At 35.1% G+C, this 15,678-nt stretch overlaps 1 protein-coding gene across 2 annotated transcripts in view; it reads left to right on the top strand.

Annotated features, from left to right (window-relative positions):
* Positions 1-15,678, top strand: part of KCNJ6 (potassium inwardly rectifying channel subfamily J member 6) — a 158,127-nt gene that overhangs the window by 40,179 nt on the left and 102,270 nt on the right. The window contains exon 2 of one of the 2 annotated variants that reach the window (XM_015882478.2): positions 7,626-7,674. The exons of the other annotated variant lie outside the window; for it this stretch is intronic. Coding sequence (XP_015737964.1) covers positions 7,650-7,674 — 25 coding nt within the window. The 5' untranslated portion in view covers positions 7,626-7,649. The remainder of the gene's footprint in view (positions 1-7,625; positions 7,675-15,678) is intronic. 2 annotated transcript variants of the gene reach the window in all.

Genomic DNA, 15,678 nt, shown 5'->3' with positions numbered 1-15,678 from the left:
GGAAGGGGAGACTTTTGGAAGGATGATGGACTAGATAAGATGGGAGAAGCAGCAGCGCATGAAAGTGAGGAGTTCAGGAGGTGAAGGATATGTGAAAACCTTTAGCACAGCAGAAAGCAGTCAGTACCACGGCAATTCCAGAAATATGTCTTTAGGCACATAACAGGTAAGCATTTAGTCTGATTTAGTCATGTGTACTTCATTTCAAATGAACTGGGAACTTCCAGGAGTGATTCATCTACTTGAGGCATTCTAATAAGGATAGGCTAACTTGTGTTTAGATGTGCAGGTTTCCCTCTGTTTACGCTACAGGGAGTCTAAACTGCATGTAAACTGCATATAAAGAACTAAACCTAGCCATATGTCCAAAGGTCCCTGATTTGATTGTTTTACTGCAGCTCCTCTTATTATCTTCGTTAGCTCTGAAATGCTGGCAGATCTGAGGCCATGGTTTTGACTTTGTGCATTTAAGTAAAGAGGGATTTTTATCCTAATGTGGAAAGGTCACTGATAATAAAAAGATAATACAGAAAGTACTACACTCTCATTTTCTGATTTATCTGTGTGAAAGACACAACACTGAATAAAATTCTCATCTCTCAGATTTAGAAAGGATGATTTACCACAGCATTTATTTATTGTAACGCTATTGCAGTTCCACTGAGTGCTCTCCTTGTAAGGGAGTAGTAAATGGTATGGACAGGAAAATATTTTCATTATTAGCATTTTCACATCATTTGGCACATTTCTTGTGCATTTTCAATGTGTTTGCTTTTGAAGAGTCTTTTTAATAGATCTAACAACAAAAGGCTGCTAAAATTGGAAGCAGTGTGAATTTGGTATTTTTCAGTCTGCAGCCAAATCTGACACTGAAGGCAGTTCTTGTTTAAGAACTTTCAGTGAATGAACTCGATCATAGCAGAACAAAGAAAATGTCAGTTCCCGTAGTTGTATGTTCATCATTTAAGTTTCACAAGGTATCTGAGGAAACAGGTTCAGTTTGAAATGTTTGATCTATTTTCTCAGTAATGAGTTATTTTTGCAATACATCAAGGCAAGTGATAAGCAAGGCATATTTCATTAGATCATTATGGTCTTAAATAGTTTAAATAATGGTTTCTTTCCCTATAACTTCTCATGTGAAATCCCTTGTCTAAAAATAGTCTTAAAGTGATTTGCATTAAAATCTGGAAATTAATGCTGTAAGAATACAGAATACTAGTAGAATCTTTCCTTTGCCAGGGTAAAGTGCAAATGAGTTCATGAAAATCTGAACATACACATTACTGACATCCGGGGGGGGGGGGGGGGGGCGAGAGAGGGGGAGGGGGGAAAGACATGGCACCCAACTTTTTTAACATCTTTAATAATAATAACTCTTTTTAAATTCAGAATGTATTCATAAATCATGACCTAAAAAGAAAAATAGCAGATTCTTAAGAATGATTCACAGATCTATGGATTGGTAAGAACATTTCCACTGGTCCTAGAGCTTTTCACCATGAGTTAATTGTACACAGCTTGCCTGCAGTCTGGAGAGTTAGATGACAAAGCATGTGTAGGATTATCAACTCTGTCTTGAAGACTGCTGAGCTATGACTTTCGGTGGTTTGTTCAAGGTAGTTTTAACAGTACAAAGTGAAAAGCTTTCCAGCCTTTTTAGTATAGCAGCGCTTTGTTGCAAGTATATTCTTGATTTTCAGCTTATATTTATGCATACCTAGTTTCACATCATACACTAGCAATGTTGCATTTAACTCCATTGCAATTTTCTTTGTCCACAATTTGTTACAATGTCCAAGACTAGTTTCTCAAAAGCAAGTGGTACATTTAAGTTCACTGTCTGTCAGAAGTGGAAGCTCTCCTAATGTTTAGGCAATGCAACTTCTTAGTATCTCTAAATCTTTATCTTTTACTGGGGTGTGAGGCAAACAAATTAATCTTCAGGCATTCTGTAGGGTCTTTTTCAAAGCAGATAATATTTAAAATGACATACTTTAACCTCTAGAGCAAAGAAAGTAAGCCTGCCTTTAATTATTTAATAATATCAGCACAGCATATAATCCCCATATTTTCTTTCTCCCAACCCCAAATATAAAAATATTTATTCACCTATAATGTTCTCATTTGTTTCTTAATAACTATTTCATATTACTACTTAAATTAATCTTCTAGATTTGATATCAGAAGAAACAAGTACTTAACTGTATAAACAGTATGTAAATAATTTGCATCTTAAGATACAGTTACCAAAATAAATTAAGGATAATTAAAAACCAGTAGTTCTCAGATACAGACAAAGATAAGATTTCTAGATTTGCTTCTTTTGTTTCCTTTTTGTTTCTTTTTTCTTTTTTTTTAAGATTCATGTTCTTTGCACTAGATTTTTAAATGTGAAGCTATTTTGGTTATTTGAGGAAAAACTGAAAACCTGGGACTTAATACAGCTTAGATCTTATCTAAAATGCCAAAAACAAAAAAATCACTCTCTTCCTTTTTTTTTCTTTTCTTTTTTTACTGTTTCATAAATAAGAGTGATGTATAACCTGAAAACATAAATCGGCATCTCACCAATTATTGTTTATCTTTTATTTGGACTTGTGTTCTATTGGATGTAAGTATGTTCAAGGAACATTTGGACATTGTGTTGAGGGACACGGTCTAGTGAGAACTATTGGTGATAGGTGGATGGTTGGACTGGATGACCTTGTAGGTCTTTTCCAACCTTGGTGATTCTATGATAAGTACCCTAAAAGTGTTCAAACAGACTCAACAGCTGCCAGCAACATCTATTTATCAGCTGTTTATGCTTCTCCTGTTCCTAAAACAAGTTCCTACTCTTAGAACTGCCATATGCCATCTCCACTACTTCATGCAGGAGTGTTTGTATCTTCTAGGTAAAGAGTATATTCATGTTGGATTTAATACAGTATTCTGTGATCTCTGCATTTTGAGACCAAGGGAACTGACAAGCTTTTTTAGAACTGCTGCTATATTTTCTGCCTAGGAAAACAAAAAAGTAAATAAACAGATATTTTCGCAGTCCTAGGGTGAAAAATAAATTAACTAAAAGTTATGGGAAATGTGAAACTTATATTCTAGAGTGCAAAGAAATAAATTCAGTTCTTCCTGCTGTTAACTCCAAATTCCTTGTTGGTGAGCTTCTTATACCAGAGCTACTAAGTGGGCTCTATGACATCTGAACACAGTACTGAGACATAACCACCCCTACAGCTCAATAAGCCTAGTGAATCCTCCTAAGGTGCACCCTTTGTGAACTCAGTGCTCTTTATCTATTCAAACAGGCACAAATATAGACATGATAGTCCCTATCTTAAGAATTAATTCCATAAGAGAAGACAAACCAAGCAGATGAGACCAACCATCTTAGTTAGGAAGCACAAGATGGAATAGGCAGATACAAAGAAATTACACACCATTATTTTTTTGGGGGGTGTGGCAGACCTGAAAAGAAACTCAATACATCTAGACGGGTCTTACTAAAGTCTTGCATGTTAGTAACAGAAGAATGCAGTAACAGCCTTGATAAGAGGTCCTAAAGGTGAGCTATTAAGCTATTACTTTCCTTTGGTTGATATGAGTGTAGGTAGAAATTAAAGTTCCTATGGTATTTTCCAAAAACAAGAACTTAGACTCCTTCCAGCAATCCCTTTCCACCTAAAATAAGCTATGCTTTCAAGAGCTGAGTGGAGGCTATTGCTAAAATGAATAACACATAATGAGAACTGCATTTGCCTACACACCACTGCCTAACAACCAGTAACCAATTCATTATTGTAAAGCATTTTAGGATGTCACAAGTATGAAAGACACTACATAAAATGAAAATCTATTATTACTATTTAATAGTGTTTCAAACATAATACAATTTCCATGCAGTTTTAAAAGTAATTTAAGATATCCCAAGATGGATTACTCTAAGCTAAAATTTCAGAAAACGTTCTTCTTGCTTCTTCACTGAATTTGCATTTAATGATTGAGTAGCTGTTACCTTAAAGGATATATCAATGAAATTGCTAGAGGTTTGTCACTGAATTACTTCTGGAAGTACCAAAGCTTCACAAAAAAACATGTGTAACGGATGTAATATATTTCAGTTCTGATCTGTAGCTCAGCCAATACAGGATTCATGAAATATTATTAGAAATTTTAGCCAGTTTCTGGAATAATTCATTATAGCTTTCTAGAATGCTGGTGCAGCTCTGCATTTGTGGTCTGTCAAAATAAGAAGCATTTTCAGCTGTGCAGTAAAGAAGCAAAACAAAGATAAGGATCTTCATTATTTTTTCTCAGATGAAGTAAACAGACTGTATGGTGGGAAAATCTACATGCAGTGACATTAATATTTACATTTCATAGCACTGTCAAATATATCCTTTAAAAAAAGAAAGGAAGAAAAACAGCCCTCTTAGAAAAGGAATGTTTGCAGCTTCTTACATGGTCAGCAGAACAGATGAATAACCTGAATAACCACTGTAAAAAGTATAATGTTTTAAATACCCATTCTTATCTGTTGATGTGGCCATGATACACGTGCCAATTTACATTTCATGCATGATTTGCACCTTTCATGTATATCATTTAAAATATGATGAGCAGGATGTCTTGCTTTTTAAGCACCAAAAAGAAAGTAGTCATCTCACATGGGTATGTAAGGGTAGCACATCTGTATGCACTTCTGTCTCTTACAGGATAAGTCTATCTTGGTTTAATTTAGGACCAAACATATGTTTTAGTTGCTTTTCCCTATTGCTAGTCTTCAGAACTCATTTTGTTGGAAAAGACAGAATTCCTTACTTGCCATCAAAAAGAAAATCTACTGGAGTTCTTAAACTTTTCCATTCTGCTAAAAGAAATGAGGGGGAAAGATCACTTGGAGTTTCCAGAAGGACCCTGTTATGTGCATTTGTATGTGTGCACACTATTGTTTATTAGAGCAAGGGAAGACATTCTAAACCTGAGAAAAGAGATTCTTACAGATTATGTGCTTCAATGACAGCAGTAAAACCTTTTCAAGAAAATATCTGGAAAATTATGTGACTTTTTATTAAACCTGTCCTATTGAGAAATCATATACCTACAAGATCCCTTCATCTTCTGAAGAAGAAAAATCACAGCTTTAGTAGTTCTGGTCCTTTCTTTCTGGAAAAGAAAGCCAAACTCTTTCTATATTGTCAGGTGAAGCAATTAGCTGAATTTTGTCAGCCATCGCATGTTGACTCTCTCGTATGGAAATTCACACAGGTAACAATTTCATAAGCCTGAAAACATCAGCTTCTTTTTGTACATGATATACCCTAACTTCTGTAGTGGTGATCTGCAGTCTCTTTACAAACAACCATTTCTGCTTCATGTGCTTACCTTCAGTGGTCACAAAACACCACTGGAGAAAGAAGTGCATTCTTTTAGTTTTTGCCTGCATCAGTTTCTTCAAAACAAACATTTGACCATTAATATACCTTCACTGTTGAAAAACATATGTTTTTCAAATATACTAAATACTCTCATTTAAAAAGGATATGACGTTATATTCTATGTTCTTATGATATACCTCATCATTAGTAAAATGCATGTAATAGCATGCAAGAGCAAAGTATTAATACTTAAAATAACAACTTGGCTTTAGACTAATAAATCCAGTCTCCCATCTTTAGGGCTCAACACTGATCTTCCCCAACTGCTCATTCCTAATAAACTAAGTTCTCTAGCAACAGAGGTGTTTTAAGGTCACATTAGAAAGCAACATAAACGCAAATTACTGGTGATTTTCACAGTGCAGTGCTTTGCTTTGATGATTAATGCCATGCAAGAAATTGCTATGCATTACCATTGACTTTTTTATTTTTATTTTTAAACTGGAAATTATGTGCTTTTTCTAATGCCAATTCCTTTTTTTCCTTTCACAGTAATGCATGAATCTGATGTTGAATACTACATGATCACATTATCAACACAGCTTATGGCGTTAAACTCACCACTGATTTGGGATATAATATTAAACCTTTCTGCAAACAATTGTGAAATATGATTTGCTCATGTCACAAATTCCAATGTTTCCTACTGCTATGAAATACAAGATTGTGCTAGCAAAATTTGCACTTTCTGAAGTACAAGTAATATTTTCTTTCATATATAAATTTTCCTTTAGATTTATATTCCAAATAAAAGCCAGTGGTGGGATAGAATAGATACAAACAGATGTAACTTCCGTAGTGGGATCTGCTTTCTTCGTAGTGAAATATCTTCATAAGACTGTATCTACGTTGTCAACATCTAACTGGGACCATTCTCACACAATTCTGAGCTCATTACTTGCCCCAGAACTGTTTGTTGGTACAAACTGAACCAAAGAGAGATGCTGCTTACTGAATCCTATTCTCAGCAGCTACTGCAGACCACCTAACACAGTAAACAGGACCTTGACCAACAGCGGAGATGATAGGCAGCAAATGGCAACAGTTTGGGGCTAATGTCCATTAACATCATATCTTGGAGACAATTTACCACTCTGTTTTCATTCTTAGGAGAAAATGCTGCTTGGATCAAATCTAAAATCTGCACACTCACAGCCTGTGAGGTCCTGTCTCCTGTCCTAGATGCAGGCTTAGGTCTAGCTCCTACAACCATTATTAATAGAAGCTGATAACAAGCCCTTTACCCATCAGTTTAACTTGCCATCTGTGGTTAAGGTTAGTAAATACCTAGAACTTTTTCATTCCAAATACAGCAGTGAGTTACAGGGCAGGTAACTGCTAGCTCAGCTTATCCATGGGGCTGGACTGAGATGCTTAAAAAGCTCATATTGTTTTTGAGATTACAAGGGCCTGAGAAGCCACCACTTCTCAAAAATAGATCATTAGTATATAAAGGGCTGTATAGGGTTGATGATATTAATTCCACCCAAATTCTGCCTCTGAAATCAGCAGATTAGGTGCATCTTCCATAAAGCATGCTTTGAGGCCTAAATCTTTGTGAAGGGGAACTCCACCAGATTCAAGGGCTCTTGTCTGACCAAACCATCTGCCAAAATAGGTGTAGTTACAGCAGCTACAATTGTATGAAACAGGAAAACAAACTTCACTAAAAAATTTATTCCATAAACAAGTGACAAGGACAAGCATGTTTGAGTGGGAGTCCCTCACACATCAAAGGAATAAAGAAAAGTATTTCAATCAATTCATTTTAGCAGCAAACCCAATGCTATGTGTCATTCACTCCAGCTTCCATCTGAAATTCATTTATCTCTAAATGAGCTTTGTTTTTTCAGTCTATATGTCTTGTGGGATGGCCTTTTTCACAGCTTTTGTCAGGAAGTCCTAACACACTTGTGAATAACAGTGTAGAGTATAAAATGGGAGAATTTCTTACTCTGTTACCAGTTTGATAGAATAATTTCCCTTACTCCTATTAAATATACACACACATACACTCACAGAGAAGGAACAAAATTCATTCTTCAAAGCTGACACAGTCCACAGACTACAAGGAAGAAGCCTCCAGTGGTGATGGCTGTTTAGAAGTTAATTTAAATACAGTTATGCTCAAGTGCATTTAATATAAATATATATATATATATATGTTTTTTATTTTGTCTGTTCCTCCAGGAGAAGTCCAAAAGAGAAACAGAGATGGCCAAATTGACAGAGTCGATGAGTGAGTACAATAAATAGGAAGTCAAACCGCTTCCTTTTTACATTTGTTCTACTCCCTTACATAACACCACCAAAAAAAAAAAAAAAAAAAAAAAAAATCTCATTCCAGCCCTATCTTCAGTCCTAATTTCATCATATGTCATTCCACTCCCTCCAAAAAAAAAAGAACCCCTACAAAAAAGACTGTTGTTTTCTTTGTCCAGTGCTTCAATCACCTGTATTTGTATATAAATCCAGCAGAGTTGCTAATACTCAATTAGCTTCATGAACCTGAATTTCACTTAGCGTGTATAAATACTTGTGGATATAATGAGTGCTAATTTATTTGATTCAGGTTTGAGTGTAAATCACTTCACAAGCTTACAAAAGATACTACTAAATCCAATACAAGGATTCAGGTTTGTCACCTGTTCCAGATTTATCCAACAGGAATTATGCCCAGTGATGTTTGTGGAAATCTTTCCATTGATTTCCTTGGTTTCTAGGACACATACATTGATTTGAATACGTAGCCAAGAAGTCAATTGTGCTTTCTCTTTCATATGAGATCCAGATAATGGATTAGTACCTGTTAATGCTTGTAGCTGAGAGACTCAGGATAATCTATTCCTGCATAAAATTTGGAGAGAATTTAGGAAGAAATCCTGGAAAACCCCCACCTCTTTCCCAAAATGAATTTGGATGCACAGCTATGCTAGCTTGAAAAAATGACTTAAAAGGGAATAATCTTTTACCCTGTTTAATTCGTGCCTATAGAAAAATGGAAAGACAGACTTGTGTAAGACTCTTTTACATGAGAAAGTTCTTTCTTACTTTTTGTTGTTGTTTATTCCAGAACTGTTTCTAGGACAGCACTTCATTGCTTTTTTGCTATTTCACTTCACAGTGCTTCCTTTTTCAAATGTTAACTGTATTTCTTTACATATGCTGTTGCAAGGTAGAGTCACCACTGCTATCTATCTGTACTACATATATATGTATCAGTATTATAATCGATCTATTCTACCAGAAGGGTTGCTTCAGACCTGGGAAAAGCATGGAGGCAGAACATCCTAGTAGGTAAAGTCATATTCCTAAAGATCTGTGAGCAAAACTAGGACTCAGAAGTCAATCTAAGAGCCTTCTTAACAATGGAGAGAGCATTGCTAAGCAGTGGAGAAATGCAGGAAATGACAAAAGACATGTAGAATTCTACTGATGGATAGTCAAACTCTTGTTAAAGCACTGGTCAGAGCTATTGCTGTGGAGGTATGTGCCAAATGCTGATCTGTTCATTTATTGTCCCCTACTCACTTCTTCTCATAAGGCCTGACAAAATATGGTCTCTAAGGGAGATGTATAAATGAGGTTTTCAAATTTTTTACTAACAGGATCCAATTCCTATACCTTGTCCAGTATTTATAAGTAGAGATAAGTATTTCTCCACATTGCAACAAAACCTACACAGTAGCAGTGTAAAAGTCAACAGTACAGTTTAGAAAGGTCCAAAAGGAAAAACACTTGGAAACTCCATCTTCTTCATTGGCATAAGAAATGGTACATTTAATTCATTGATTTCTGTGGAGGTACAATGTCATTCTTAGACTAATACTGGGTCACTATCCATATCTTTGTCTTAAATGAATACATGGTAGCTGTATAATGATATCCTGATGAACAGGATGGAGATGGATGGGAGGATGAGGGGCTGTATTAGCAAAAATGTAAGGAGATAAATAGCATGTGTGTAAAGTACTTTTTTCGCTTTGCACAGTCATTCTGAGACAAGGTGAAGGAACCTCTTTAAGAAGTGTTAGGTGAAGACTAAAAAAACTAGAGGAAAACTGAAAAACTGGAGGTCTAAAAAGTCCATAGATAAAAGACAAAAGCCCATAGATGATCAGGGATATGAGCTTAAAAATACACTGGATGGTTCCTTTAGGATTCATATTTTTCTTGTGAATTATTTTTATTTTATTTCATAAAAGGTTTTACTGCTGCTTTTTATGAGTATTGTTTATGATTCACGAAAGACTTCACTGAAATTTTCAGATGATTTTGTGACATTTTAAAATATTTTAATATGTCATAAACCAAGTTATAGACTGGGGGGGGAAAAATGAATATACCAGAGAGCTCACTGTAAAGCTAGTGTAGATTAAAATCAAATAAGTGGAACAGTGAAGTAACAAGCTGACTTATGAGTAAAACAGGTCAAAGAGTTATTGAAAAGGCCAAGGGCTGTTAGTCCTCTGATTTGTACTGCAGAGCCTTTTTCTTGCAACTAAGAATACAAAGATAAGCATTTCAGGCATTCAAAGACCTCAAGAAATATTTTGATCATGGCACCAGTCTAGTAAAATGATTATTTTCCTTTCAATTTTACCCAGGTCTGTGCCTATTCTCCCTTTTCTCTATTCACCTCTTTGCACAGTTCCAAGAATAATCAACTACCTTCCCTCTACTTCTCCAGTCTTACCTCTCTACCAAAATGTTATGATGAAGTTTCCAAGCACTGCTCTGTACACCTACTTCTCCTTAAGGATTATTTAGATATTTTTCCAGTAATTAAAGCCTGTACCTCAAATTTGTGTCAGCTGGTGTACAGAAAGACTGTGAAAATGCTCATGTTGTTCCAAGGGATAACAATTCATATTTTGTCACATTCTGTATACTCATTTGGTGATGAATAGAGGGATCTGTCATACTGTAGGAAATATGGTAAAGGAAAAATGTTTTAGCACTTTCCATCAGATTTCAATAGGACTTTCTCATAATGATGGAGGTATATGAGGTATAATGACAGAGCCTCATACTCATATGTGTTGAGGGAACTGTCTGCCTTGAAGGTTAAAATAAAAGTAAGTGAAAGAGAAAAATCATTCTTATAGAACAGTTAATGTGCAAACTAAAAGAAAATACTGTGTTAAGTTTTTCAGAGTAGTCCCTATATAAGTAGAAATGCATAGTAAATAAGAGCACACTTTGGCTCAAGATATTATTTTACAACACTTGCACAGAATTAATAGAAAGCCACCATAATTACATTGAGCTCCAGGGAGCTGTCCAAGAATACCTTTATAATACCTTAAAATCCATATGCATTTGAAATTTCTTTATAGACTGGGTTGGGCAATTTACCTCATATAATCTTAGAATACTTTAAAGCCAAGGTATAAATGAAGCTAGGAACTAGGAAGTATTTTCCCTTTAGTTTTTTCTTCTGTCCCTGTTGTTCTTGTGTTTCCTGTGCTCTGTATCTCATTCTAAATCAAATGATGCCATCACCCTGGCTGGGAATACTTTAAGGCACAGCAAGCAAAGTAGAAAAGCAAATATTAAGTTGGAGAGGAAGATATCAGAAGTTTGGCCAACATGAAAAAAATTACATGTTTCAGGGGAACATCCTAAACAAAACTATTCAGTACTTGGGAATGATCGCCATTTTGAATGCTACAGTGAATGAAATCGACAGTCTAAGCTGTGAATTATGCAGAAGCACAGATCCAGTGTGCCATATAATGCAGTATAATCAATGTGCGACACAAGCTGTGTGAACCTGATACATGCTAGAATCAGAAATGAGCATGGCTGACTGCCTGAAAACATTTAAACAGATGTGACATCCAATTAAGAAGCCCTCAGGCAGTAGAGGTGCTTCAATAAACAGTCATTTTTGTTCTGGCTCCCAGTTAAGACACATGGTATACATGTGTGAGAACAGTCAGAAGCAGAGGAGTTAGTTAAAATAAGGAGGTTCCTTCATTTTTTAGAATAATCTGTATCCCAAATGTCTGTAAATATACTTACAATGTCAGTGAAACAACGAAGACCAAGACTTTATATGGCTCCAAACAAAAACTGAATTATAGTTGCCATTAATTTAAGTATGGGGGAAAAAAAATATAATAAAATAAAATAAAATAAAAATCAAGCTAATCTGAAAAACTTTTCAGGAGCAGACAAAACCCAGAAGAAATCTGTTTTGTGATAGTCTTTTTCACAAACGTTTTCTTTTTATCTCCATCATCTGAATCTGAAATGTCCCTAGTGCTCTCTCACACTTGCAGAGAGGGTTTATGAAGAGAAAAATGTTTCTGTTTTGAATTACTTGAAAGTCCCAGCACTCCCAGATTTACACGCACGCAGGGTAGTCTATGGATTTTTTTTTTTTTTTTATTGAGCAGTCCTTAATATTTTGAGTTACTGCTTTATGACATGTAAGAAAAATGTGCGTGGTTCATGACAGCAAATGAATACCCAATCTACTGTCTCTTGCTATAGAGCACTGTGAACTTCCAGTTTCATCTTTGGCCCCATACTGCACTGATTTTCTTTACAGTTTTGTTGATAAACATGTTCTTATTTACCACCACATCACAAGTCAGTGGTGCTTGTGTAACTTCTATCAGCTATACATGCACAAAATCAGGACATCAGATAGCTTACCCTAAAGGTTCTATTTCTGCCTCACAGGTCTAGGGGTCTGATTCTTCAGTCTCAGAAAATACTTATAAGTTAGTACAAATATCCAGTTCAACATGAAATTCGATTACTTAGGAAGATCAGATTTTTAGTTGGCAAAATCCAAGTGCTAAAACTCTACAGTGTTCAGACAGTTCATCCAGTAAATGAATTTCCATACTGGAGGAAGCTACAGTCATTTATTTTCAAGATATACTCAGAAATCATTTTATGTTAAGCCTTTTTATAACAGCATGCCAACTGTAGAACAGCAAGCATGGTTTTCCACAATACACATTTTCATTATCTTTCACTTTTGTCAGTAAGATAAGAGCTATGTTCTGATAGTTATTTATGGAGAAAACTTTTGTAGCAAATATTAAGTTATAAAGCTGCTTTATTAACTGGAATATCTGGTTACTGATACTGTCTGTATAGGTTGATAGGGTTTCAAAATTGTTTACTTAACACTTCTGTCGAATTTAAACTACAAGAAGCCAGAATCTGTATTTTATTATTAATATTATTATTACTTCAGCAGAAAATAGCTAACACACATAATGAAAAGAACAGAATGAACAATGCTATTATAATTAAATGAAAATTCAGTCTATTCCTAATGGTAAAGGTCAAGTTTTGAGAGGAGAATGAAATTCTAAAGCAAGACTTTACTATGCAAAAAAAACCCAGAAAATTCTCCTGTTTCAGTGCTCTACTAGAAGGGGTTTGGTAAAACTGCAAACTAAGATATATAAGACAGAAAGAAATTTGCCTTAATCAGGAAGGAGATGACTGACTAAATTTTCAGTCCTGGCTAAACAACGATTAACTTTCTCTGAGGCTCTAAGAGTCATTTCTTTATTTTTTTTTTCTGCAAGTGTGAGGGACAAGAACTTTTATTTTACCAAATGAAAATTAAGTCTCTTGTGTAATCATATGATGCCAGATGCTTAGATTTTTTAAAGACACATTGTATTTTGATAGTACTAGTCATACTACTTTATTAAGCTAAAATGTTTGTGAAAATTGAACTCAAAATATCAAGAATGAGAAAACTATTGCTAAAATATCTTCTGAACAGCCCTGGAGTAAAATTGTCAATCTATATGAGATTTGGTTAGAGGGAGATTTAGATATAAATCTTTAGAGAGGGCACAAGTATCATTGGGCGTGACCAAAATTAATTTAAGCAGAAATTTACTGTCAAAGTTAAAAAATTACATCAGATTGTAAGTAGCAGTTCTGGAGGACCTCCATTTGGGACTGAGTTGCCAGGATGTCAGTTAAGTGGCTGAAGCCTCTGTTGAGACAACATTACTTTGTTTATATACGCTTACAATATGATGTGTTGTATTTACTCACATCCAGGCCAGTCAGTATTGCAAAAGCACTGCCAGCTCTGTATTCTGAGCTTGGTTTCACAATTTTAATGTTCTTCTAATATAGAGCTTTGACTGTATTTATTTAACATGTACTTAAGTCTTCCAAAGACGCTATTTATCATCAGACTTCATCTGCAGAAGTGAGTAGTGTTCAGTGGTGAAAGAAAAGCCCACACTGTGTATGTAAAAAGCAAGACGTTCATATTCACATATGATCAAGAAGTGACTTAAATGTCTGAGACACCAATCATTTGTCTTCACAGTGAGCAGATGAGATGAATGAAAATGAGAAAAGCATAATCGATGCTTCTGAGAGCTGTAGAAAGCTATCTGACCTGGTTCAGGCTTATTGAGCTATCGAACAGATAAGAGACCATAATAGATTTTGGTTCTAGTAAGAAGGTATAGAATGATGAATAGTAAAGAAAGCTGGTCAACAATTCAGAGAAAAAATTAACCCATTTAAAAAAAATAAAAAAATATCTGAGATACACAATAAACAGCTGTTAAAAAGTTACCACCATAAATAGGTTGGATCCTGAAACTCTTGGACTTTGAAAATGAGGTGCAAAGGCTTCCAGGACCAATTAATGGAAAATCACACAGAATATGGTAGGATAAATTATTTTATATGAAAGAAAAATATTCTATTGTATCAGGGAAAGATCCCAGCCACATTATTCATTATAGACAATGAATGGAAGGTCTTATCAAGGAGTTTTTGACAGATGTCTTTTAAAAGCCTTATAATTTGATATTAAGGTAAACCCTTCGGCTAGACTATATTGTTCCTGCATTTTTCACCTGCCTTCATTTCTATTCAAAAATTTGAGTGGGGATAGCAAGGACCATATTAACCTTATTACAGACAAAACAACGCCTACACATCAATTTCTCTCATGTGTACAGAACACATTAATTCAAAGTGTATTATTTCTGAACCACTTCCTGCACTCATAGCTCAAGCTCTTCCAAATTTATTTACCACTATTCGTTTTCCCATAAAATATCTTGAACTATATGGAGGAGAAAACCAAAAAGACTCCAGTGAGAGTCATTGCCAGCAATAAATGAGCTGCTGAAAGAAAAGCCAACAAGGAAGAGACCTGTAAAATCTGTCCTCCATCAAATCAGTGCAGCATTGTTTCTCTCCAGATTCAGGGATCACAGTGATTGTGAAAAGTGGCTCTTACATAGCTCTACGTTTGACAATTCCGTGTTGCACCCTTTACCATTCCAGCCCAGGCACATGTGCAGGCATATCCCCATCGAAGAAGGGGAGGGCATGACTTTGCATTTCCTGATCCTCACTGTTAGAACTGTGCACTGCATGAAACAACCATACAACTAGAGATTGTTCCTTCTCCCCATTATTATTATGTCCTGTAAATAATTTTCAAACTTCTTTTCACATCTTTGCCAATTTATGAAAAACATTCCCTAATCACTCCATAACTGAATTGCAAGGTTAGGTTTTATAATCTCACTTCAACTTTCAGGGCCTCCAGTCTTTGTTGTTCTTTGCTGCATACCCTCCACTTTGTCATGATCGTACTTCATAAGTACAATTCTTAATCCATACAACTATAAGCAAAATAATGAAAAGGACAAAGGCTTACAGAGAAGAAGAATACCGGTAGTTGTAAAAGAAGGCATGCAGCTCTTACTCACCTAATTGGCAATTAAAAAGAATTGCCTAAGAAAGGTGGTGTTTCTTTCAACAGAGAAGTAGCAGAAGCAAAGGTACCTTGAGAAACTCCTGCATTTTCAATCGATATATTCCTTTTCATCAGGAAATCTTCCACTGGATATTGGATTCAGAGTCCAAATTACAATTTATAGTCTTAGTTTGCCTTAATAGTTTACAACTCCTTTTAAAATAATAATAATAATAATAACAATAATAATTTATTTTTTTTTTTAAAAAAGGTAATTCAATAATGGTTACATGAGCTGAGTGAATTCATTAGAATCAATATATTCATCCAAAACAAAATACCATGTTTGCTCAGGACAGACACAACCCAAGTGATTAAATAATTTCGTAAATAGATGCATGCCTCTTTTTCTTTCCTGACAACACCAACTTGTAGAAAGGGGAGGTAGCAAAAGACAGATTTCAGAAAATCTTAAAGAAATTACATTCAGTAACTCATCTCAGGAAACACTTCTCACAGAGC

This window comes from Coturnix japonica, chromosome 1, assembly GCF_001577835.2.
Source record: "Coturnix japonica isolate 7356 chromosome 1, Coturnix japonica 2.1, whole genome shotgun sequence".
NCBI classification, from domain to species: Eukaryota; Metazoa; Chordata; class Aves; order Galliformes; family Phasianidae; genus Coturnix; species Coturnix japonica.
Note: the sequence above shows the minus strand (reverse complement) of the source record. Positions and strands in the feature narration are given on the sequence as shown.